Source organism: Harpia harpyja, chromosome 9, assembly GCF_026419915.1.
Source record: "Harpia harpyja isolate bHarHar1 chromosome 9, bHarHar1 primary haplotype, whole genome shotgun sequence".
Taxonomy (NCBI): Eukaryota; Metazoa; Chordata; class Aves; order Accipitriformes; family Accipitridae; genus Harpia; species Harpia harpyja.
In genome coordinates this window covers 21,128,747-21,154,567 of record NC_068948.1, presented here as the reverse complement: position 1 = coordinate 21,154,567, position 25,821 = coordinate 21,128,747, and the positions used below count along the sequence as shown (strand labels likewise).

Sequence of the window (25,821 nt, the reverse complement as noted above, 5' to 3'; positions counted from 1 at the left end):
TTTCCTTTAAATGTGCACATCTACAAGACCTGTTAAATTCTATTCATTACAAATTATTAGAGATTTATAGAAATATGAAAAAGACATCCACCTAAACTTGGGTATGGCTTAATGAAGTGAGGTCACTTAAAGCCTGGCTTACTCCTGATGTTGCAATTGTTCGTTACATCATAAAAAACAACATCAGCCCTTGAAGATGAGGCCAACTCTTTTATGTTGTGCTTAAACAGCGTACAATTATGTTTTTTAACTGACTAGCACAGCTGCTTCTGTGTTAGGAAAACGAGAGCCATTAACGCCTCAGCAGAATTGGCCAAGAGTTGTCCATTTCCCCCAACTCTTCTTTTTTTTTTTTTTGCGGTGTCGCAGAGGAAGCACTGCTCTCAAGCAATCTCCACCTCCTTGAATTTTATGCTCTAGCTCAGAAGGGGCAGAAGTGGGGAAAAAAAAGGGAAGGGAAGGAGAACCTGGCTGAGGCATCACTGCTGTTATCTTCATTTCACTTTGGCTCAAGACTACCACTGTGATGTAAGAGAGAAGCTAATGAAAGAAGAGTTCCTTTGATCGGTTTTTTTACACCAAAGCTGTCTTTCTGCCACTACTGACTGGCTGGTTATTTTTCTGTTATATTTGAAATCCAGATCCTGAGAGACAGCTCAGAATGAAAAACGATGAAAATGGCAGATACAAGTATATGCTTCATCACAGATTGCCCTAACAGGTAAAACCAGATTTTCCATGCATGGACACTATTTCTGCATCTGTTTTTGCATAAACAATCATAATGTCTATGAATATTAGATTCGTAAAATATCGTGTTAAGAAGCAATCTCCATTTGTCATTGAAGCCCATCTGGTATGACATATACTGGTAAGGAGATGATACAAGTTAAAATATCTGTGGTGGTTACAAGTAGAATCTTTTAGTTCAAATGACAGAAACCTGTTAACAATATGCATTGAAACTACAAATGTAATGAAACCCTAAGACATAAACATTTAACTAAGTAATTTCTAGAAGGTTGCAAGGGAAAAAATGACACAAGAGTGGAATTTAACCTTAAAACAGTAGTGCCCTCGCTTTCAGAGTAGTGAACGCTGCTAGCTGCCCTGAAGAGCTTGGAGCCGAGGCATCTCCAGCAGCTTTGGCAGTGGGAGCACACGGCAGTCGCTGCCTGTGGGTTAGAGAGGATTATGGGCTTCTCTCACACTGACACAACCAACAGTTCTGCCCCGAAGGTCAGATGCTGGAGGCCGCAGCAGCCTCTGACTGACTGAAATGCTAAGTCTTCCTGTTGAAGGCGGTGGTTTTTATATCACAGTGTTACGGCAGTTGTAACTAACGGTCCCATCGCTGAGCTCTGCATTTTGAGAATAACCACATGCAGTCAGCCAGGCACTGTGCTCCAGATTTGGTCTGGGTTTTTCAAAGTGATTAATCTAATCTACTCTCGCTGTCCTCGTCATCTTGTGCTTTGTGAGGACATCCTTCACCCTCAACCAGGCATTGTACTTCTCCATCGCTGCCATTCCCTGTTAGAAGTATGAAGGCAAAAAACGAATGAAACTTAGTGGTGGTCTGTAATACTGGAAAAAGAAAAGTAGAGCCCAATTTTTTAAAACTGTTTAAATAAAACTCGGCAAGAATCTCTGTGTAGAAAAAGAGAAAATAACATTTTAATTCCTAATTTATTAGGATTGCCACATAAATAAAAGGAAGAGGTGATTGTTAACTAACAGTGGATTGAAAATTTTTTCAACAAGAGCTGAACAAATCCTTACTTTTTAGTGTGTGCCACCCCCCTTTTTCTCTGTGATTAATTATGTCACTGTAATCTTACCATCCTCTTCCCAGGGGCTTGGGTCATCTGGTCGATTGCAGATTGGTGACCACAGTAGATTATCCTTGGGCTCAGTGATAACCTCTTGTATCAAGGGTTTCGAGGGGGTTGCTTGTTTATCTTTGGTCTCCAGGTATCTTTCTGAATTAGCAGGCTCTGTAAAGAAGCTTTCAACAAGGGGCTTTAAGTGCTCCTTTTCATGCTCTTTATGTATCTTATACACATTTGAAAAAATTGCTGTTGGAACTTCTTCTCCTACTGAATTCTCAAATGTGCCTTTATTGTTTTCCTCTAATGCAGAATCGCTGTCATTTGTCATTTCAGAAATTATTTCAATCTTTGGGTGATATTCCTGATGTAAAGATAGAAAATGCAATTGAAAATATATTATTCTAGATGTAAAAGCTAAAAGATGGGTAAATATCTCTTGGATCCACATAACAGTTGTCAACTTTGATGTTCTGTTCTCCCAAAGTGTATGGAAGATGTGCTTCACCCATAGCTCTGCTTCCTTATGGATGAATCTTGGGTTAACTATTTCTCACACATTAGCGATGAACTGACCATAAACTATTAACAGTTCATAAAAAGAAGACCTATTTCAGCAATTCAGCAATGTGTGGGCTCAGTTCTATTACTTTAGCTCCAAACAGAGGGACCTGCCTAACTGAACACCCTTCGGAGCATGAGAGCTACTGACACGTACTCCTTGTTCCCTTCCCTTATCTTCTTTTAATTGGAAGCTTTGTTGGCCACAACATTTTGCAACACTCTTATGAGTCTGTGACCAAAAGAGCAAATAAATTCCATGCCTTACACTGACTGTAGGAAAAGTCTGCATTATCTTGGAGGGACTTGTAAAAACACCTACTGTATCATGAGAACCAAAGCTATGCTTTTAAGCTTTGTTGTTTTCTTTTTCTTTTTTTCTCCTCTGTTTCTGTTTATAGGCTTTTACCTAGCAGATTAGTTTGAGCAGAGCACAATGCTAATGGGGGTGTGAACTGCCTTGTATCTGACTAGCCTACAGAGGAGTTTCAATCTCTCTGTGTTTTCAGTTGAAAAGTCTGATTTTATTCAGTAGCAGGCAATTTGTTCTAGCCATGCAGTCCTTTGCAGTATATTAGTACTGGTAAAGTATATTTTAAGAGTAATCTTCACTAAAACACTACATGCTACTAAGAAATTAATCTTGTTTAACTGTTGCATTACTCAATCTTAGGTTTTCATTCTCCTATTTTTGCAATGCAATAATATAAAAAATAATAAAAAAAAAAGATTTACAAGTGGATAAAGATCTGCTGAAACATCTATTTTAGTTTGTAAATGCATACCTGATTGCATCTCCCAAAACAGCATTTCACAATTTAGATTATCCTCATTTTGCAAAATATTTGTAAATGTGTTTAGGGAAGCTTCATCACTGGAATTAATATGAATCTTACCTTTTGAACAAAGATTTCCTCTTCTGGGGTAAATTCATTTACATCTATATCTTCTAAATCAGGCAATTCCTGAAGACAATCACCAGATCATTAATCAGTGGGAAAAGCTACTGTAACCAATAAAATATGACATCTCTATCTCACTGGGAATCTTCTTCAAAGCAACGCTTTTCGGGCTAAGAGGCCACAGCCAGCAGTACCACACTGTCAACCTCTCTGAGATGACAGTTTTCTCTGTCAAGCACATGTGGGAAAAGGAAAATTCATCTGTCTCCAGAAATAGCAGATGGGAAGGCAATAACCTTAATGTCAGACTGAATGCTATTTTCTACTATGCTTAATCTCAACTGCAACCCATCTGTATGGGTAAGAGCCAAATCAAGATCTGCAGTCTACCTGAAACTGTTTATCAGTAAACTCTGTTAGCCTAAATAACATCTAATAAAACAATGTTTTACTGTGAATGCCTCATAATTAAGGACTTGCTGAGAACTGTTTTTCCTCCAATTATTTCAGCTTTCCATTAGAAAATACTATCTAAGACAACTATCACTTGCTGACATGAAAGTAAAAATAGAGGGTGGGAACACAAAAACACAGGTAGAAAGTAATACCTTTTTGCCATTTTTTTAGTGTAGGTCAACACTGGTAAAAGCATCTCCTTTTGGTTTTAGATGTTTTTAGAGCTTAATGATTTTGTAGCAAGCTGCTTGGCATGGTAGCATCAGGAACATCTAATTTGTACTGTTGTGCGTGGTGAAGATTATTACAGAATTAAAATCAACAATTTCTGTTTCCTGATATGGTTGTAGCTAGTGCAGCATGTCCTGAAGTCGCACAGTTTTATAACAATAGCATTAAAAATGTACAAATTAAGATCTGAGACTGATGTTAATGGGTGAAATTTGATGTCAATAGGGAAGCGAAATAGCTGTTAGTCTTGTTCCAATCAGCAGAGTGCATTTGCAGATCAAACCAAAATCGCTTACTAAAAGTTATCCTGGTTTAGATACACAGAATGTAGTTCAAACACCACCAAGGCAAGTGCAGCAACATGAGCTTGTTTCTGCTTGACAGAAGGATGTCATAACCACCGCATTATAAATCCTCCTCCACTCTTCTCCCTTATATCACCACTGAGACCATCTACTGACTCCAGGATATGAACAAAGATGACGCTGCTGCTTCAGAGCTTCTCACCATTGGCATCGTCACAGCCATTCCCTGCTATGTCAGTGCTAAGTCTCTTTGGAAAATCTGCAATAGCGTAAGTATTGGAGGTTGTAGCGAGAAGCTCTTTCCATTACTAAACGTCACTTGGAGCATGAAGAAGCATAGAACACTGAAACGTATAGTAGCGTGTGATTTGTGTTTGGTTTTGATTCTGCAGAATTAGAATAGTCACACTTTTTAGGCGTCAGAAGAAACCCCATGCATGTATGCTGAAGAGTTCCTTTTATACTACGTTAAAGTTTGTGCAAAGGAGCTTGCTATGGTGCCATATAGCACCAAGAAAAAAACAAACACTGAATCTATGAGGTCTTCATGTTGTGGGTACCTACAGTATCGCTATTTATTAAGTCTTTTATTTCAGACCCTGCAAGATCTGCTTATAAAAGTAATATTGTATATACTTGGAATTGCTGCCAGTTCTCTCTACTATCCTTGTTAAACCTGTTATTAAAACCAGCCAAACAGGAAGATGCAGCAGTAAGCCCTCTACTGAAGCAGTGAGTTGAGCCCTTCAGTAACAGGACGAAATTTTTTCCTTGGAAATTAAGAGCATGGAAAATATATAAGAGACTTTTCTAAAACATTCCAGTAAGAATTTAGTTAACAGTGGCAGTATAAGGGAGCAAAGAGTATATTAAGTGCTCTGGGAAATCATAAGCTCAGAAGTTTGTTATTGCTAGTTAAGTCATAATCTGACACCGTCAGTGTAGCAGCAGTGTCACAATTAGGACATATTGAATAGTTTTCCTTTGAAGTGAGATTGTATTTTTCAGTGGTATCCATGTCTTCCTTATGGTTAAATGTGGTTAAACATGTTTAAATGTTTGCATCATCAGATAGAAATCTTAGATAATAGAAGACCATATTACAAATGTCAATCACTTATTATATACCTGAATAATGCACATTCTGTTTTTGAAATATACCTAGAAGTTATATTTTGAGAATTAATTTAGAATATCTAATACTGCTAGCTAACATTTACAATGAGTGGGTGGCTATTTCTTCCTTATGCTTTTTCTGCAATAGTTCACCTTTTCAACTGCATAATTCACTAGTTTTGCCTAAGCGGATGCATGTATCCACTAGGTTCTTTTTGTTGTGATTTCTGTTTTTTTAAATGAGAGCCTTCATTAACTTCTCCAGAGAAATCACAGAGATAGAAGGTCAACTTCAGGTGATTTATGGCCAAAGACAAAATAAACATTGGAAGCGGTGGTAAATTCTTTACACATGCTACACTGGAGAGAATGAATACCCCGACAACTTTACTTTTGGGGGGGGGTTCTTTCTTTCCTTTTACTTTTCCTAATAGTAGGCCTTTCTTAGAAACCTGGCTATATAGTTTTATTAGCCAGGATGTTACAAGAATTAACTTGGGAGCAGACAATACCCAAATCCGAACTTGTCAAAATCTGAATCCAATACATACGTCAAGATAAAGTTTCTCCGGTGTCTTCAGTTTGATCTGTTCAATTTCAGCATAATCATTGGGTTCAGCAAGCATGGCTTTTTCAGTAGCTGCCTTCTCTCTTGGTAGAACTAAAGAATAAACAACAGTCAGTTGCAGAGAACTAATTGAATAAAATACTTTCTATGTTGCAACAGCAAGGACTGCAAAACCAAACTGCTGGGGACCTGACTACCACTGCAGAATTCACAGCTGAATCCAGCACTTTGTCTTTCCATCATACATTCTTGGCTTCCCTTGTATTGTATAAATTAATATTTGCATTTTGCAATAATGTATTCTACAAAAGCATTCTTCCATGTGTGAAGGTACAAAACCACCTCTAGAGTGATGTCCAGCTTCTGTTGGCAGACAGACCACACAGTTTATGTGGGAGCAAGGGAAGCCTGTAAGCTCTCCTGTCCTGTCGCTAAACCTGGCATGTATGAGAAGTGGAATTCCACCTTTACGTAGCAGAAGTTGCAGGTTGAGCCCTCAGAATTTTTTTTTTGTTTGTTGTATTTAAAGAATATTTTATCCAGTATTACTTGACTTTTAACTAGTCCCTGTGGAAATCTAATGGGATGTTCTTATCTACAAATCACTCGGTTTGAATCAGGGCAGAGGCAGTGCTACACTAAGAGTGGCTCATTGTCTCTGCATCCTCAGTTTGGTTTCATTCTTCACTGTGTACATTACCGTCTGTCTTATTGTTGAAGTTTGAGTGTTTGTAAGAGTTTGATTCTTGTGCATCCTCTTGAATTCTAGCAGGAATATTTCCAGACATGAAATCTGTGTTATCTCCCCTATTTGGTAGAAGTGTTACCACTTCATCATGAGCATCAAAGCTTTCATTTCTAAATTTCTCAGTCTTCTCTTGAGTTTCTTCCTCTTCTGATATATTTGAAGTCTCTGATGTATTAGAATTTCCATCACTGTCATCTGATTTTGCAGGTACTCCTACAGAAGAAACAAGCTCATTAAAACTGCTGAGTTAATCTACCATTACTCATTCTAAATATCCAAATTTTATTACATGCTCTTAATAGTTTTGCCTAAAATATGCTTCAAAAGCTCCTACTTTATTTGAGCAGCTATTTGTGGATCAGTAGTCCTCCCAAGATTGCAGCAATGTTGCGGGTTTTCCCATCTCAGCCGCCCAGCAAATACAGTTCCCCAGGAAAAAACTCTAGGGAAAACACTATAGTAAATAATTGTCTGGTATCTATGGTTAACTTTGAAAAGACTCACAACTGACTACATATTTAAATATATGCTTGAGCATTTTGATGGATCAGTGACAAATGCTGAAGTTATCTTCTGCTTTATGCAGTCTACATGCTTGCAGAAAAAGTTTTACTTGTTAGTCAACCATGTTTGATTTCAGAGCCTGTGAAACCCAAAAGCCTATTGGATAGATAGATAAACACTCCTCTGCACTGTAGTACTGTCTTCTTATTTGGCTTCAGTCCTGTTTATCCTGAAACATGCATACTCCTCTAGAAAGGTTAGGTTGGGACCTATTACTGGTTGTAAACGTATGCCTCCTTGATTAATGGGACAGGAGAATGTGTGGCATAAAAAAGAGCAGCAAGTGAAGCAAATGATTAAAGACCTTCCTCTTACCACCTGTATTACCACTGCTGTAGGCTCTAGGCTAAAGCTCTTACTGTTAGTGAATGCAGCAGCGGAGAGGTGCCTGGATGGGGACTGGTGAGGCGGTTATCACTGGGCCTTACTGGAGCCCACATGCCTATTGAAGCCAGCCCTGTTCTGCATCTTGGGGAAATATCACTCTTGGGGTGTAACTGCCAGCCTCCACCCATGAATGCCTTCTGGAACCATTATTGCCCTGACTAGCACCTGGTTGCTCTGGTGAAGAGCACAAGGGCTTGAAACGCTGGGACAGAAAGTGGTTTGTTGTTTTTTTGCTTCATCAGCAGCGAGAAAGGTGACGATTGCTTAAAATCGTTGTGGTTAATCTATGATGCACCAAGATTAATAAGGTATTTAGGATGGGAAAAGAAGATTCATAACCATATTCTAAAAATTGCATTGGCCTGCTTCTGAACATTTAGGAACTATTCATTTATTTTAAACATTCAAATTGAAGCAGACACAGACATCTTCCAAAGTAGTAACCACAAACCTTCTAGGATGTCTGTTGCACCTCCGTTTCCACATTTTGCACTTGCATCTCTTTCTTCCATATACTTTCGTCTTCGCTTTTCCTCTGCTTTTTGCCTGATTGCTGCTAAAGCATCAATGCTATCTTGGATTTTTTTTCTCTCTCTGGTTTCCCATTTTTCCCTTTCTGCTTTCTCAGCTTCAAGCCCTCCAATGGCCCAGGCTTCTGCACAGGCTCTAATGAAAACACAAAAGCTCACTATAATATAGCTATAAAAGCCCATCTTTATAATGAGACAGAAATTTAAAATAGCTTGCAACAGCAAAAAATAGCTGCAAGAGAAAAAAGCGTATAGCAGTGACAATCCCTTATGCAACGGGGATGTATCTATATCTTATCTTGTATGTGCAACTGCAACAAAAGAAACAAAAATATCCAAATGCTGGTGATTATACCACCAGAGGTCTGCTAGGAGTGCTGATCTTGGCTCTGCTTTTCCAGATACCTGTTCAGTTTCTGTTGTAATTGGGATTTGCCTCTGGTCTACAGACTTGGCATAAAACAATTCTGTTCAAGAATTAATTCTCTTGTGAAAAAATAGATGGTTTTTTTCTATGTATGTTAGACGTAGAACTCCATAGTATAATACTCTTGTACTCAGTCACCCACCCTCAATAAATTATACCAGTCAGTCTTCCTTTCCTTCCATGACAATATTGACAAAAAATGGATGAGTGATCATTAGCATTTGAGCTTTACTGCTGTGTAAAGAAGATGGCCCTGTTTCTTACCTATCCTTTGGGAAAACTGGTCTGTCATCCAGATATGTTAGTAGTTTTAGTCGAACAATAAGTGTTTTTCTATAATTAGCAATTTTCTTTATCACTTGATTTCCCATCAAATTCAGCACATGCTAGAGAAACAAGGGAAACAATTTTTAAAGTTGAGTACCAAAAAAATTCCTATCTGGATATATGCACTTTCTCTATCATTTCGAAAACAAGAAGTGAATAAAACATCCTGGGTGTTACAGGTAATCTACAAAAAAACAAATAATGTTTAATAACATTTCTTTTAGATCATGACCTATTGTGCACTGGACTACTTGACAAAACCATTTAATGGCATTCACCCATATAGATGATACAAACCCTCAGCTATATTTGGCTTACCAAATTAGGCATGGTCTCCAGAATATTTATGATACTTGGGTCACTTAGATTGTTGTGGGAAAGATCGAGAACAGAAATACTCGGGCATTCTTGCAAGTGCTGTATGTCTTCCACTGTCTGTAACTTATTGTGAGCAATCTGCAGAGTCTGCAGGACTTTCAGACATGCTGTCAGACAAGAACAGTACAATGAAAGGAAAGGTAAGAGTCATTGCTTCAGAGAGGATTTTCTGGAGAAAGTAGAAAACTGTATTGTCAAAATAATTGTTTATATTGAATTGTGGGGACTTTGTTTTTTTTCTAAAATTATTATTCTGCTATATGCACTTTTTGGCTAGGCCTCCAAAGCTGCTTTCTTCACCCCGGAAAACACAGTTGTTTGGGTTTAGGATGGTGGTTGTTTTTAATTCACATTTCAATCCAGTCAGTTACACAAAAGCAAGACCTTGTGTTTCAAATTAGTCCCAATGTACACAAATGATAATGTAGAGGAATTTTTTTATTTTCTGCTGAAGATGGAATAAATCCTTTAACAGACATAAAAGATTTGGTAATCATGTCTGCAACTGCCAAAGCACATCTTAACTGTGAAGTAAATGGTGAAATCTGGATTGTCAACCTGTCTGCAACACAGATAAGTACTGAAATGGTCTTAAGTGAGGAAAAAACTACTTCATTGTCCTAGGTATCCACATGAAAGTAATTACTATGTCTTTTCTGTTGTCTCATTCATTTAAATTGCAAAATACATAGGTCTGACTCTTCAGTAGAAGCCTTGTGGACTGTGGTATGGGATATTGTGCAAAATTTTAACATGAATTAAAAAACCACTTGAAATTACTGCCACTAATAATAGCTTAGCTTAGTCAAAGCTTAGGAATATGGGCTCGTTATAGGTTAAAACATGTTGCACCAACAGTTCTTACAGAGATTCTCAATGGTCTTAATGTAGTTGTTACTGATATTGAGGGAATCCAGCTTTTGTAAGGGTTCAAGGTTTTCAATTTTGTTAATTAAATTGAGTTGCAGGTAGAGGCAACGCAACTCTGTCAGAGCCTCCAAATTCTCGATTTTTGTTAAGCCATTGCATTCCAGCCATAAACACTTCAATCCAGTATACTCTTCAAGATTCTCCAGGCGGTCAAATCCTGCAGAAAAAGATGTTTTAAAATGAAAGAGCATTGGCTGAAAACAAGTCTTTGGAAGAGTAAATTTCATTAAACCAGCACTGCTGAAACAGTCTGTGAGAACACTTGTACTCAAGTTGCTGCCAATATTTCCACTGAATCAATGATACAGTATCTGACCCATAAAGGGCAAAAACATATAGGTACCTATTGTGGTCTGTATCTCATGCGGCCCTTCAGGTTCTCAAATAATACATACTGAGAAAATAGCAAAAACAAGACCAAATGTAGATGGTAGGTTTAGCATGTCCTATTTATTTAAAACAATTCTTATGCTAACCTGAACCAGCTAAACGTATCATGCAAAAACCTGCTCAAATATCACAAAAGGATGATCCGTGTTCATTCTAGCAACTTCTTTTTCTTTCACTAGTATTTGAGAACATGCAGCAAGTGTTTACTGTTTGTTTTCTTCCTGACCATTTTTATTTGGCAGTAAAAAAGTCCCCCAAACTGGAAAAAAAAATATTTAAGAAGAAATACATATATTTTCCTCTGAATGCAACCCAGACCAGTATTTCAAGACATTTCTCAGAAGCTACTGTTTTGAGAAAAAAAAGTGTCCCTTGATTCCTACTGATCCTTTGAATGACTCCACAAAGTGAATTAGGTATATAATCAGTTCACTTTTCTACCTTCATATTGACTCATTTTGTTTCATAATTTCATTCTTGTACAAAATTAAATTATATTTCTAAGAATTATTAGATATTTTACTTCAGTGAGCCATAAACTAGATTCTCTCCTAAAATGCTACTTAGAATGATAAAACTAAACAGTCGCGTCCACATCTTACCTTTATAATGCAAGTAAAGTGTATCATTTAAGTATGGGGTCAAGTATAATTTCTGCTGTTTACAGATGTCTTGCAGAATCTTTTTTGTCATTCTAAAATAATAATGGGAAGCAGAAGCAAAACAAAAAATGTATTTCAGTGCACATTCTGAAATCTTTGGGTTTTTAACATATTTCAATGCAACACAATTAATAGTTCCTTAATGCAAGAGAAATGGCTACAGCTTTCAAGACTATCCTCCCAATAAAAACGCAGCAGTTTTTTTTAGAGTGGCTTTCAATTTCTGCCTGTTTGAAGTGAGTTACCAGGCTCTTCTGCCAAAAAACAGAGAGTACGTAGGAAAGTGGGTAGGGAATTAGAGAGTCCATCTTCTTGGAAAAGAGCAGCATGATTCTATGTTAGATTCTGGTTCCTTCCTCTCCAATTCTTTCCTTGCTGCTTTGGTGCAGGACCTTTGGTGGCATAGCCAATACACAACATTCTTCTCAGACTAGTTTACTAACTCAATAGTTATCAACCTAACATTTTAATGAAATGCTGACTCTGAAATAGCACTCAAGACAGTTTTAATATACAACTGTGATTGGCTAGGAATGCCACAGTAAGAAAATGAAGAATATCTGTTCAGTTGTAATTGCTTAGTGTTCAGCTCCACTCCTTTTGGGATTCATGCAAGTGAGAAGCAAGAAAAGGCCACTCAAGGAAGCTGTGGGCTACAGCTGAACCGTGCAGGGGCAGAGGACTCAGCAAGCGGGATTGGGCAGAAAGCTACAGTGTGAAACAGCAGAGGCTGCAGGGGGCAAAGCACTTGGGCTGGCAGCCAACAGCAGCCAAATGAAGCCAAAGTTACACATGGCAGTCAGCAGGACAGCAAACCCCCAAAGTGGTAGAGTACATGGGTGGCCTGAAAACTGTTAAAACAGGAGTGGATCGCAGTGAAGAGCAGCTGATGAGATGAGTTACGCCGTTATCTGGGACCCTGTGCTAGACAGCACTGGATCAACAGTTTCATAGAGTTAGTAGTCCCCTAGCAGGGACTTTGCAAAGAATGACAGGACACTGGTTTTGGACGCAAGCTGTCCAGGGCGACAGAAAATTTAGTAACATTAGAGACAAGCAACTTGGGAAACCACCAGAAAAACAGCTAGCAAAAACATTCCAAAGCAGAAAATATCTCTATCTTCCTGCTTAGAAAGATTAGATTCTGTAAAGCAAAATTTCAGAATAAAACTTCTAGTAGATATCCCTCACTTAAAGAAATATTGCAAAAGTACAATGTTAAATGATCCAAAATTATTTTCTACTTCTACATTCCTTATTAACAAATTGAACTTTGCATTTGTGGTCATAAGTATTTGTAGGCCTAAGGTCTGGAACAGTAAGATTTTCTTGGCATGAAGATATTTTCAAAATAACAAAAAAACTTGAGTAAAGGCAGTGAAGTTAAATTTTTCATAATAAATTTGCTTTTAGATATATTTACTTACTACACTAAAAATCTCAATATTGCTGAAAACCAAAACTGTTATACAGTCAACTAGACAACTGAGCTCCTGAGGCAATATAAAATATGACTGTCAGCCTGTAACTGCCCTGTAAGCCAAACGTGCCTGACATAAATCTCTGAAGGAATGAAAGATTTATAAACTTTGAGCAAAATCTTTAAATATATACTGTTTTCTGGTATTGTCAGCCCAGGTACATTATTGTATGCTAGCTACTTGCAGTATATCCCACTGTTTTTCATTGTGCTATTTGTAGTAGTAGTTAATCAAATGATTAGCATCTTCAGGCAATTTATAGGATCATAAAACGTGTTCCTTCAAAACACTAATTATCTTATGTGCAGTTATTGCTCTCTGTCATCATTCTTCATGAGAACTTAATTCTGAAGTGTGCCAGGCTGATTAGCACAGGATAATGAAGTTTTCTATGTAAGTACAGTCTACTCTACCTCCTGATAACTCCGTGAGAATCTTTGCCTTGACTTTAAAGGACTGCAACTGTCTCTAATAGAACAGCTATGTTAAAGTTAGTAGCAACGTAACCTTTGGGAAGTTTCACCAACATGTAAGCAGGTGCAGGAACGGAGGGTAAATCTTCATCGTTCCTTATATATCACTCCATAACTAGCCCACATGACCAGACTTTCAACAATATTATTAAATAATACCAAATATGGTTTTTAATTTTATTAGTTGCTTGCAATGTGCTTAATCAGAGATAACAGGAGAATAATCCCATTTCACAACTATTAAGGAACAGCCATGGCAGCGTATGCTGATTTAGGCTGGACCAAAATTGGAGCCAAAGCTTACAAAGGAGATGTGTCTTATTGTCAACCATCTGAGGTATGTGTGGATTTCCTCTGCTAAAAGTTATCTTGACAACTGTAATATTTACACTGTGATGAATTAATACAATGCATTGTCTGAATTGATGCTGAAAAATGGTCAAATCTACTGACAAATGACTCCCAAAAGAGTTTGCACAATTTTCTCCAGATCCATTAGACTACATCATGTAATTAGAATGTAGCGTGCTACCATGGCCATAAATAAAAGCTGTACAGATGCTGGAAATATCACTAATTCTTGATTTATCAATTATTCTCAAGTTCATCTTCAAAATTGTTCTCCTGAATTAACATGTAGAATAGCAAAACTCCCATTGACTTTACTGATGCCAAGATTTAAATAAAAAACATCCACAAACAATGTATTACCTTACACAGCCCCTCTTTTCTTCTGCCCTTTGATTGAATGAGCTGGTTACTGATTTGTGATCACCATCTGACTTTTGTTCATTCTGTTGATCTTCTCTGGACATACAGTTGATGGCTTTCTCTTGAGTTTTAACATCTTTATAAGTAAGAAAACAAGTGCAGTTTAACAGCATGGGTGGGGAAAATTGGCACGTTGTCAATTACTTTAGAGAAATATTGAAGAGCATTTGAATATGAATTTCAAGAAAAGCAGTGTTCTAACCAAGATTATTGCTTACATTTCTAATGAAAGGAAACTTAACTTTTTTAGATGGCATAAAATATATAGTAGCAAAATAAACTGTTGAAATCTGCATTTTTCTTTTAGTTCTGGAAGTCAGGTAGTACCCACCAGTCTTAAGATTGTTATAACATACAGTGACAAGAAAGGCCTGGCACCAATGTTCTTATGGTCTTAGACATCTACTATATATTACATTTAATTAACAATAATTTGAGTTTAACAAGACTTCTAACTTTGCATGGAAAGAGACTACAGTAATGGCGTATCTGAGTCACCTCAAGCACTCTTTGTTAGTCTAGGTCTTCTAAAAATTTACCCTTTTGCACTCTTTGGAAGCTGTCACCAGTGCTATACTCATTCAAGCTGTCTTTAGATTGCCTTTGATTAATTACGTTTTCAATACTCTTCAGATTCTTGCTCTGCACCTTCTAGTTGCACTTGTAGTCTGTACACTTAAAAAGAGACAGTGCAAACAAGATGATTGTACGAGCTCATTTAAATATGACTGTAATTAAAACATTTAGAGGTCAGGCTAGCTGTATGACTGCAACACAGGAAAACATATCCCTCCAGGAAGAAGAAAAGTAAAAAAACCAACCAAACAAAAAAAAAAGCACAAGATGATAGCAATTGAGAAAGCCTCAGTTATGGCAAGATTTTCAGTGTCTTCGCTGGGAGAAAGGATAAACTCCTGCTGCATCCAGATCAGTAAGGACAGACTTGATGTCTAAGCTTTATGTTCACTGAAGTTTTCCCTAAAGTAGTCCTAGTGAGCCAGCTGGATGGGCTCACCTGTGTTGACAGAATTGCCTTCATTTTCTGTTTGGGCATCTTCATTTCTGGTGTCGTTCAGAGATTGCCCTGACGCCTCTTGTGGCACAACCTCCCTTCCAAGGCCTTTGTCCCAGTCTCCAATTTGTGATTGCATTTTAAGATATGTGATTTAGACAAACATCAGCCAAGCCAGTATTTGATTTACAATCCAACTTTTCCAGACAAAATGTCTAAAGGTTTTAGTAGGAGGACCTGTGACAGATAAGAAGACCAATATGAGTAAATTATGAAGCCTGCATGGAGCTGGCAACCTGTGCCTAGTCACGGTGAAGATATGAAAAGGCAGGGAGAGCTTATCTTAAATCTTGCCCACGGTGGATCTCACTCAGAGCAGAGGATCACAGCCGAGAAGCCTCCCAAAACACAGTGAGTCACTTTTTTCCTTTGGAAGCCAGTACACTGAGGATACAGCGATGGTGCTCCTTCGAGGCACAGCCTGCTCTTCTGTATCGCCTGCCTCCTGCCCCACCGCAAGCCGGGTGGGCTCCTGAGGCGAGTTTTAGTCTCCTCACAAGGACTGCAGACGCCGCCAGGTTTCCCCCCTGCACTTTTCGCTGCTGTAGCCCGGGAGCTCTCTAGAGAGGACTCGTATCTCCCGTTAAACAAACCTCCAGCTCCCTTTACCTGACCCGAGACCCGGGCTGGACCGGGCGATCGGACCTGGCGCACGGGGTCGGCGGCCGCTCCTGGCCCCGCCGCGGTCTCTCCCAGGCGGCAGGAGAGGTAAACCGCGAGGGACGGGACGGGACGGGACGGAGCGGAGCGGAGCGGAGAGACCGAGACCCCGCTGCCGCCGGAGGCCCCTGAGGCGCGGACAGCTGCGCTCCCCGCCTCAGCCGCCCAACCACCGCCGTCGCCACGGCGACGCCGCGCGCAGGCCCACAAGGCCCCGCGGCCGCTCCCGGCGGTCCCGCCCAGCGGCGCAGGTGGCGGCGGGCGAGGGGAGCGCGGCGTCACCGGAGGGCCCGGCCCGGCCCGGCCCGGCGGCCGCGGGTGAGACGCTTCGGGCGGGTAACGGCCCTTCGGGCGCGGCGGGGAGCGGCTCGGCGCGCTGTTCCTCCCCGTGGGCCGCGGCTGGGGGCGGGGGTTGTTTGGTTGGTTTCCCTCCGTTACAGCCCGGCTGGGGCCAGGGAGGGCCCCGGGCAGAGCGCGGCAGGGCCGGGGCTGAGCGAGGGGCCGAGGCGGCGGGCCGGGCCGGGCCCGCTGGTCGCTGGGGCTCGTCAGCAAGGGCGCTCCCGGAGCCCGCTATCCGTCCCGGGAGGGGCGAGGCCTGCGGGCCGGAGTGCGCTTCGTCTCGCTGGGCGAGGGGAGGGCGGTGTGTAACGGCGGTAAGCTGCCGGCCTTGGTTGCAGATCGAGTGCTGCCGAGGAGGTGGCGGTGGGGTTCTGTGCTTGTTTCAAATCAATATATTCACTATCAAAAGCCTTGTGAGGCACAGCAAGCTTTCTACTGACATCCGCTGTGCGATGTGACGTTAATGCATGGCACTGTCCCGTGGTTCAAGGATTTTCAAACCCGAAGGACACGGTAGGTGCGGTGCACTTGCTGGGAAAGGGTTAGTGCTTTGTGGTAGTGCCAGGGACTAAAGTTATGAGTCTGTCTCTGAGCTTGCTTTGTCTCTGTGCTTGGAGGAGTGTGTTGTTTCTTGTGTGCTCAGCTCTCTCCTGCTGGTTATCCTTGCCTCTTTTGTAGGTGGATCTTAATCTTCCAAAAGTAGTTTTTACATATTGAGCTTCCCTTATCTGCTTGGACTTGAATTGTGTTATTTACAGTATCATTGATCGGTGTCAGTGTGGTATAACTGATCAGTAGTAAAGCCTTGAACAAGGGCTAAACAGCAGCTAAACCAGTGAGGATGATGGTAGGTGGTATCCAAATTTTAGCTGGCTGACTTGTGGCTTTTCTGCATCAAACCGGTGCTCAGACTGTAACGTGCTGAATCTCAAAGGTTATCCATTCAGTCTGAAAAGTTTACGTGGCTCAGGAGGTGATTGTAATTGCTTGTGTCTCTCTATTTTTTTCCAGGCTTGTGATCGCCATGGCTGCAGTGGATCGTTTCTACCTCTTGTACAGAGAGATCAGTCGTTCCTGCAATTTTTACATAGAGGCCCTGGCTATAGTTGGCGCTTGGTACACAGTCAGAAAATGTGTCTCTCTTGCGTTTGACACTTACAGCATGCTTAGGTTGCATTTAATCCCAAAGCTGGGTGGCGAGATTGATCTTGTAAAGCAGTATGGAAAATGGGCCGTGGTCACTGGTAAGAGACTGAAGCAGTATACTTGTTTATGTTTATATAACATACTGCGCCAGTACTGTAAAACTTGCTGGTTTCTATTGCTTTATGTCACAAGCTGGGATCTGCATTATCTCAGGCTGCAAGTTAATCTGCTTGAGCAGTGACAGTTTTTCAGTGCCTTACTAAATTCAGTTCCTCAGGAGATGGGCAAGCTCAGCGTGTTGATTGACTGCTGGGAAAGAATCACAGAGCAATTTTTACCAAAAATTGCAAGGTACACCCCGAATGCATACAAGTGTAGGCAGAGATGCAGACAAGATCCTTTTTTTGTTATGGTCTTTTCACATGTGCTCAAGTTCTTCAGCAAGGTTTAAGTCATGTACCTCTGACATCCTCGCCTTTCATTAAGGTTCTACTCTAAGCTCTCTATTGTCGTCATAGAAAATATAAAACTTGTATGAGGTGGGACTGCAGAAGATAGCTACTGACAATCACGGAAACATGGTGGGATGACTTGCACAACTGGAGTGCTGCAATGGATGGCTATAAACCCTTCAGAAGGGATAGACAAGGAGGGAGAGGTGGTGGGGTAGCCCTGTATGTTAGGGAGTGTTTTGGTTGTCTAGCGCTTAACGATGGTGATGATCGGGTTGAGTGTTTATAGGTAAGAATCAGGGGAAAGGCCAGCAAGGCAGATATCATAGTGAGAGTCTGTTATAGACCACCCAACCAGGATGAAGAGGCAGATGAAATATTCTATAAACAGCTGGGAGAAGTCTCACAATCGCTAGCCCTTGTTCTTGTGGGAGACTTCAACTTACCAGATGTCTGCTGGAAATAAAATACAGCAGAGAGGAAATGGTTTAGGAGGTTCCTGGAGTGTGTGGAAGATAACTTCCTGACACAGCTAGGAAAGGTGCCCTGCTGAACCTGTTGTTTGCAAACAGAGAAGCACTTGTGGGTGATGTGGTGGTTGGAGGCTATCTTGGGCCTAATGATCATGAAATGATAGAGTTTTCGATTCTCGGAGAAGTAAGGAGATGGGTCAGCAGAACTGCCACCTTGGACTTCAGAGGGCAGACTTTGGCCTGTTCAGGACCCTGGTTGACAGTCCCTTGGGAGGCAGTCCTGAAGGGCAAAGGAGTCCAGGAAGGCTGGATGTCCTTCAGGAAGGAAATCTTAAAGGTGCAGGAGCAGGCCATCCCCATGTGCTGAAAGACAAGCTGGCAGGGAAGAAGACTGGCCTGGCTGAACAGAGAGCTTTGGCTGGAATTCAGGGGAAAAAAAGGAGCGTTTGGAAGAAGGGGCAGGCAACTCGGGAGGATGACAAGGATGTTGTGAGGTTATGCAGGAGAAAACTAGAAGGGCCAAAGCCCAACTAGAACTTAATCTGGCTACTGCCATAAAAGACAATAAAAATTGTTCCTATAAATACATTACCAACAAAAGGAGGTCTAAGGAGAATCTCCATCCTTTATTGGATGTGTGGGGAAACATAGTGACAAAGGATGAGGAAAAGGCTGAGGTACTTAATGCCTTCTTTGCCTCAGTCTTTAATAGTAAGACCAGCAGTTCTCTGGGTACCCAGCCCCCTGAGCTGGAAGACAGGGAGCAGAATGAAGCCCCTGTAATCCAAGGGGAAATGGTTAGTGACCTGCTACACCACTTAGATACACAGGTCTATGGGGCCGGATGGGATCCACCCAAGGGTGCTGAGGGAGCTGGCAGAAGTGCTCACCAAGCCACTTTCAATCATCCATCAGCAGTCCTGGCTAACTGAGGGGGTCCCAGTTGACTGGAGGTTAGCAAATGTGACACCTACCTACAGGAGAGGCTGGAAGGAGGATCCAGGGAACTACAGGCCTGTCAGTCTGACGTGGGTGCCGGGGAAGGTTATGGAGCAGATCACCTTGAGTGCCATCACATGGCATGTACAGGACAACCAGATGATCAGGCCCAGTCTGCATGGGTTTATGAAAGGCAGGTCCTGCTTGACTAACCTGATCTCCTTCTATGACAAGGTAACCTGCTTAGTGGATGAGGGAAAGGCTGTGGATTTTGCCTACCTAGACTTTAGTAAAGCCTTTGACACCGTTTCCCACAGCATTCTCCTGGAAAAACTGGCTACTCATGGCTTGGATGGGTGTACTCTTTGTTCGGTAAAAAACTAGCTGGAGGGCTGGGCCCAAAGAGTTGTGGTGAATGGAGTTCAATCCAGTTGGTGGCTGGTCACAAGTGGTGTTCACCAGGGCTCAGTATTGGGGCCAGTTCTATTTAATATCTTTATCAGTGATCTGGATGAAGGGATCTGGAGTACTGGGGACCTGGAGTACTGTGTTCAGCTCTGGGGCCCCCAGCATAAGAAAGACATGGACTTGCTCGAGTAGGTCCAGAGGAGGGTCATGAAGATGATCAGGGGGCTGGAGCACACCCCCTCCGAGGACAGGTTGAGAGAGTTGGGGTGGTTCAGCCTGGAGAAGAGAAGGCTCCAGGGAGACCTTATAGCGGCCTTCCAGTACTTAAAGGAGGCCTACAGGAAAGATGGGGAGGGAGTTTTTAACAGGGATTGTAGTGATAGGACGAGGGGTAACAGGTTTAAACTGGAAGAGGGTAGATTTAGATTAGATGTTAGGAAAAAATTCTTTACTATGAGGGTGGAGAGACACTGGAATAGGTTGCCCAGAGAGGTTGTGGATGCCCCATCCCTGGAAGTGTTCAAGGCCAGGCTGGATGAGGCTTTGAGCAACCTGGTCTAGTGGAAGGTATCCCTGCCCATGGCAGGGGGGTTGGATCTAGGTGATCTTTAAGGTCCCTTGAACCCAAACCATTCTATGATTTTATGATGAGCGCACCCTCAGTAAGTTTGCAGACACCACCAAGTTGGGCAGGAGTGTTGATTTCCTTGTGGGTAGGAAGGATCTATAGAGGGATCTGGACAGGCTGGATCGATGGGCCGAGGCCAATTGTATGAGGTTCAACAAGGCTGAGTGCCTTGCTCTTGGTGGCCTGCACTTGGGTCACAACAACCCCATGCAATGCGATAGGCTTGGGGAAGAGTGGCTGGAAAGCTGCCTGGCAGAAAAGGACCTGGGGGTGTTGGACAACAACCAGCTGAATATGAGCCAGCAGTGTGCCCAGGTGGCCAAGAAGGCCAATAGCATCCTGGCTTGTATCAGAAATAGTGTGGCCAGCAGGACTAGGGGAGCGATTGTCCCCATGTACTCAGCGCTGGTGAGGCCGCATCTTGAATACTGTGTTCGGTTTTAGGTCCCTTGCTACAAGAAAGACTGAGGTGCTGGAGCCTGTCCAAAGAAGGGCAAGGAAGCTGGTGAAGGGCCTGGAGAACAACTCTTATGAGGAGTGGCTGAGGGAACTGGGGTTGTTTAGTCTGGAGAAAAGGAGGCTGAGGGGAGACCTTATTGCTCTCTACAACTACCTGAAAAGAGATTGTAGCGAGGTGGGTGTTGGTCTCTTCTCCCTAGTAACAAGTGATAGGACAAGAGAAAATGGCCTTCAAGTTGCACCAGGGGAGGTTTAGATTGGATATTAGGAAATATTTCTTCACCAAAGGGGTTGTCAAGCACTGGAACAGGCTGCCCAGGGAAGTGGTTGAGTCACCATCCCTGGAGGTATTTAAAAGATGTGTAGATGTGGCGCTTAAGGACATGGTTTAGTGGTGGAGTTGGCAGTGCTAGGTTAACGGTTGGACTCGATGATCTTAAAGGTCTTTTCCAACCTAAACGATTCTATGATGCTATGACAACATTGTCTTTATTGTTGTGGTTTTGAGATCACCATATTCAGTGCCACGTGATCTTCAGAGAAGGGAATAAAGCTATAAGTGAAAGAACTGGCAAAAGAGAAGGCTGGGGCTGCTCTGATTTTTCACCTTGTTTTTTTATTTTCTATTAAAGGTAGCACCGACGGTATCGGGAAGGCATATGCTGAAGAACTGGCGAAGCGTCGTGTCAACATCATCTTAATCAGCCGAAATAAAGAGAAGCTAGAGGCTGTATCTAGAAGCATATCTGAAACCTATAAAGTGGAAACAGATTTCATAGTAGCTGACTTCAGCAAGGGGCGTGAGCCTTATGCAGCCATTAAGAAGGCTCTGAAAGACAGAGAAATTGGCATTTTGGTGAATAACGTAGGAATGTTTTATCCCTACCCGGACTATTTTACCAACGTGTCTGAAGATGTGCTGTGGGACATGATCAACATAAATATTGCTTCTGCTAACATGATGACACATATTGTGCTGCCGGGCATGGTAGAGAAGAAGAAAGGGGCAATTGTGAATGTTTCTTCTGCATCCTGTTGTCAGCCGACACCAATGTTGACAATCTTTGGAGCCTCTAAAGTAAGTTGGGGTGTAATGTTTAACGGCATGCCCTAGAAAGTGGATGCATTATAGGTTGGTTGGTTGTAAACACATTCAGCAAGGATATCAAAATATACTTGAAAGTTTTCTAGGGATTTGTTCAAATACCAGAGCTGAATGTTACATGTAATATGCAATAAAGTCTTTATCCTCACCAATACTGGGCTTTGAACCAAAGTCAGTGCTATCTGGATTATATGTGAACTGTGCCATAACAGTAGTTCTAGGAAAAATGTTACCTTCCTCGGAGGAATGATGTGCAAAGCAAAGTGGCAGTTCTATGACCCATTGAAAGGGTCAAGAATTTAATCTCCCTTCTTCAGCTAACTGTGCAGACATACCTCAAGCTACTTACACACTAGTATTTGGTAGCAAGAGCGGCTGTACTCATGCTCAGGCCACCACTGTGACAAGGGCTGTGGCCAAATCAAGCCACTGCTTCACCTAACACCAAGGGGCGAAGGCTTCTTACACCATTGTCTGTGCTGTATTTGGGGAGAACTGAAAAGAACTTTCCCCCCATAATTATTTTTCCTGAGGAGACTCAGTCAATGAATAGGATGGGGCAGCTGGGTGATGCTGGAAGTATGAATGCATGCAGGGATGTGGATTTACACTGGGTGACTTGCTGCTGACTCCACAAAAGCAACTGAGATTGTAGAAGGATCTTGCCTAAATCTGGTGTCTAAACACAAGCGGTTATTGCTCCCAGCTGTCAGTGGCTGCCCTCCGCTGTAGCCTAACCCCTGTGCAGCCTTGCTCCTGGGATAGCTCTTGCAAGTACTTCCTTTTGCTTGGAGCAAAACCAGCTCTCATTACCCCAAGGCATAAAACTCCTTGCAGATTTTCTTCAGCGTAGAAACTGGCTTAAGATTCCCGTTTCTGTTGCAGAGTATCTCCCCTTGGTTATGCTAAGTGTATGTAGAACTGCACTCTGAACTGAAGCAATTAAAAGGCCTGAATGAAAAAGAACAGAACAAAACCAAGTGTACCAAAGTTTATTCCTGTAGCTGCCATCATTAATCCAAATCCTAGATCAGCAATCCAGTTTAAAGCCTGGCCCTTGTACAGTTACGTTGGCACAGAAGTGGGAACAAGCTGCTCTAGCGTCCTAAGCCTCTTTGTGCATTAACAGTGTATCGTGTTTGAAGTGGTTGGTTTGTTTTGTTTACCTAAAGTAGGTAGGCATTAGTAAGTAAGGTAAGGAGTAGGTTGCTTTGTCCTGCAAGTTACTGTACTGTTGCAGGTTTTTAGCAAACAAATAGCAACAAATAGAAATGTTGGTAATGCTTTAGAAATGTGTATTTTTATGCTATTTGTTCGAGGTTTTATTTTTTTTAGCTGATGTATAAAATATGCTACAACTTTTCCGTAATTTTAATAAAACTCTGCCCTAAGACTTGATTGTTTTTAGAAAAAAGAAAGAAAGAAAAAAGATGTCTCTTTCTGCTTTTGTCATCCTAGACCTACTTGGACTATTTCAGTAGAGCACTACATTATGAATATGCCTCAAAAGGAATTTTTGTTCAGAGTTTAACCCCATTCATAATTGTTACAAAAATGGCAGAGTGCAGCAGCAGTGTATCAAGGAGATCTTTCTTTTTTCCTTCTGCTGAAGAATATGCAAGTCATGCTATTTCTACTCTTGGGTTATCCACAAGGACTACTGGTTACTGGAAGCATGCAATAAAGGTAATAGAATTCATTAAACTATTTCATGTTTGTCAATAGAAGTAAATAAGCTGTTTACTTTCTTAGGAGTCTGAATGAAAACTATGCTCGTATTCAGAAAAAGTGCAGTATATATTGTAGGACTTAAAGGCATTGTGCCATATTTTCTCACTAATTCTGCTTTAGAAAATGATGCTTGGGCATGCTTATTTTTAGAATGAGAGAGTGAATCCAATTCCCACTTGCAATGCCCAGCAAAAATGGGAAAGAGACAACTTTTTGTTAAAAAACATGAGTATCTCATTTCACTTGGGGTGTTGCTGATGGGACAAGCATTTCACTGTCTTCTATGAACAGAAGTAGCTTTTTTCAATCTTAATTTATTGAGCATATTTCTGCTTTGGGGAAGAGTGGGCAGGGAGGATGGAATAATAGCAGAAAAAAAAGCTCACCTCTTTATCCTAAGCTGCCTGGAAGCAGGTCCTCCGTATGTTAGGTTTTCATTTGGGGGGGCAGACTGTGGGCTCCAAAGTAATTTTATGAACGTTGGTCACATCTCAGGTGGCTTTCTATAGCATTAGGTCAAGTAGAAGGAATTGAAGAAGAGGGGATTAGTCCAAAAGGAATAAAATAGACGGGAAGGATTCTGGCAAGATGTGGCAATTAAAGGAAGTGGACAGTATTGCTGTTGTGAACTTGAACAAACTACTTCAGGATTTATTTGCAGAACCTAACTGTTCAGCTGTGGGCAGTACTTCCAAAATGGCTAAATATATTTACTTCTAGGGGGTTGAATTTAAGGCTTAGTTGCTGATGTTCAAGCAGGTTTTGCCTTGCTTTAGTGGCAACTTGAGAAACTGTTTCTTTATTTAATAGAATATATCTTAATCTGTCCCTTCCTTTCTTCTTTTTCTCTTGTCTCCCTGTGCCTCTCCACAGTTCACGTTGGGTGAGCACCTACCTGAATGGATCTGGGCATGGTTTGCAATGTATTTTTGCAGAACTGTACGCAAGGAAGCTTTAACACACAAAGTGAAATAGGAGTATCTGGATGTCCTGCGTAACAAGTAGTATATTCTGATCAGAGCGCTGCAAAAATGTTTAGTGAACCTTTGTGGACTTAATGCAACTTACCCGTACCTTGCTAAACAAGCTGCGTGTAACCTGGACATCAGAAGTCTGGATCTTCTCTGTATGCTTGTATTAAATAGCTCCTCCACTGCTTTTCCTCCACGACAAAGAGCTGATCTTGTTGAGGTTAATCTCCATTCACCGTCTCTTCAAGGTAATTGGGCAGGAGCAGGTATAGTTTTAATTCCGATGGTAAATGACTGTCTCTTGCATAGGGCTACATGATGTCAACTTGCAAAGTTGACAGAATTTGAGAATTCTCCAAATCTGTTAGAAATGGGCCCCCAAAAAATCATGCTGTTCAAAAAGACAATCCCAGTCAACTGTATTAAGTTTCTTTAATATGTAGTTTTGCATAACTTTTCTGTCTTCTAAATTTAGGGAGATGTTTGTATGTTTTAAGTGCAAATGTTGTTGCTTTCGAATGATGTTATTTAAGGAACTTCTCAAAATTTAAGGTGTATGGCAAGGTACTATTGACTTGGAGGTTGTTTAAATGACTGAAAAGGTCTCACAGAGCTGTAAAGGAATTTGGAGATAAGATTGTATGCTTTCTTATTCCAAGTGTGAATGATCTTGATACTACTTTAAATATTGCTTCAGCAATCTGAAATATAGCTGGAGAATTCAATAAAGAATATAAAAACACATTAGCTGTAGAAAAATAATGAAGAAATAATGTTTTGATTTAAAAACAGTGATTGGTTTCCTAAGATAATTAAAAAACAACTTACTGAAGTTTTGATGTGGTATGATTTGGATGCTTTTGTTTATATAAATAAATATGTTTATGCATATGTACTTACTAGAAGTCATCTGGTGTCATATACTGCTCATTATGTGTTGCAGGCTCTACATCTCAGAGTCAGGAAAGCTGTCCTTTCTGTGTACGCACAATTGCTACCTGAAAGAGGCATGCGACTTAGAAGAATGTTCTCAGTCTTTTTTTGTATTTTATATTATCATGGACTCATTACTACTGCTACTGTAGTGTTATACTGAAGTACCAAACCAATTAAATACCTGTGCAGTATCTTCTACACAGCAGCAGTCCTCTCCTCATTCGTGCTAGTATTTGTTGCTTGAGTGTTACAGTGCTGTATTTCCCGATGGGGACAATGGGAGGTCAGTATACTATACTAGCTTGCTCCCTGAAATCAGTACTGGAGGATGTACAATAGTTGCATTGTGTTGCTGAGTAACGCAGTCGTGATTATGAAGTGGGTATCTGTTGCTCCTCCACAGTAGCTCTGGACTGGTGATGTTAGAACCTGGAGTTCTAATAGTGATTGTCCCCCACAAAGCTTT

At 41.2% G+C, this 25,821-nt stretch overlaps 2 protein-coding genes across 4 annotated transcripts; one reads left to right on the top strand and one right to left on the bottom strand.

Annotated features, from left to right (window-relative positions):
• Positions 1-906: 906 nt before the first annotated feature.
• On the bottom strand, positions 907-15,939 carry DNAAF1 (dynein axonemal assembly factor 1). Its single transcript, XM_052798202.1, has 12 exons — positions 15,052-15,939; positions 13,977-14,112; positions 11,252-11,343; positions 10,195-10,416; positions 9,270-9,436; positions 8,889-9,010; positions 8,119-8,333; positions 6,669-6,929; positions 5,952-6,061; positions 3,287-3,355; positions 1,842-2,193; positions 907-1,533 (listed from the first exon to the last, which is right to left on the bottom strand). The coding sequence occupies exons 1-12, from the start codon at positions 15,185-15,187 to the stop codon at positions 1,436-1,438; spliced, it is 1,980 nt and encodes a 659-aa protein (XP_052654162.1). The 5' UTR covers positions 15,188-15,939; the 3' UTR covers positions 907-1,435.
• A 19-nt stretch (positions 15,940-15,958) lies between these two features.
• On the top strand, positions 15,959-25,314 carry HSDL1 (hydroxysteroid dehydrogenase like 1). 3 transcript variants are annotated; one of them, XM_052798205.1, is made up of 5 exons: positions 15,959-16,086; positions 17,119-17,351; positions 21,245-21,690; positions 23,176-23,403; positions 24,322-25,314. In XM_052798205.1, exons 2-5 carry the CDS (start codon positions 17,132-17,134, stop codon positions 24,421-24,423), a joined length of 996 nt encoding a protein of 331 aa, XP_052654165.1. In that variant the 5' UTR covers positions 15,959-16,086; positions 17,119-17,131; the 3' UTR covers positions 24,424-25,314. The 3 variants fall into 3 exon arrangements, with proteins under 3 accessions (XP_052654165.1, XP_052654164.1, XP_052654163.1); XM_052798204.1 differs by having other exon boundaries at positions 16,070-16,104; XM_052798203.1 differs by lacking the exon at positions 15,959-16,086 and adding an exon at positions 16,164-16,620.
• The last annotated feature ends 507 nt before the right edge of the window (positions 25,315-25,821 follow it).

Coding starts and splice junctions, on each gene's coding strand:
- DNAAF1 (XM_052798202.1), bottom strand. CDS start 15,187: ATGCAATCACAAATTGGAGACTGGGACAAAGGCCTTGGAAGGGAGGTT. Junction 9,011..9,269: donor TGGAGACCATGCCTAATTTG/GTAAGCCAAATA, acceptor TTGTTTCTCTAG/CATGTGCTGAATTTGATGGG. Junction 6,930..8,118: donor TGCAACAGACATCCTAGAAG/GTTTGTGGTTAC, acceptor TTTCTTCTGTAG/GAGTACCTGCAAAATCAGAT.
- HSDL1 (XM_052798203.1), top strand. CDS start 16,571: ATGCATGGCACTGTCCCGTGGTTCAAGGATTTTCAAACCCGAAGGACA. Junction 16,621..17,118: donor TTTCAAACCCGAAGGACACG/GTAGGTGCGGTG, acceptor ATTTTTTTCCAG/GCTTGTGATCGCCATGGCTG. Junction 23,404..24,321: donor ACTGGAAGCATGCAATAAAG/GTAATAGAATTC, acceptor GCCTCTCCACAG/TTCACGTTGGGTGAGCACCT.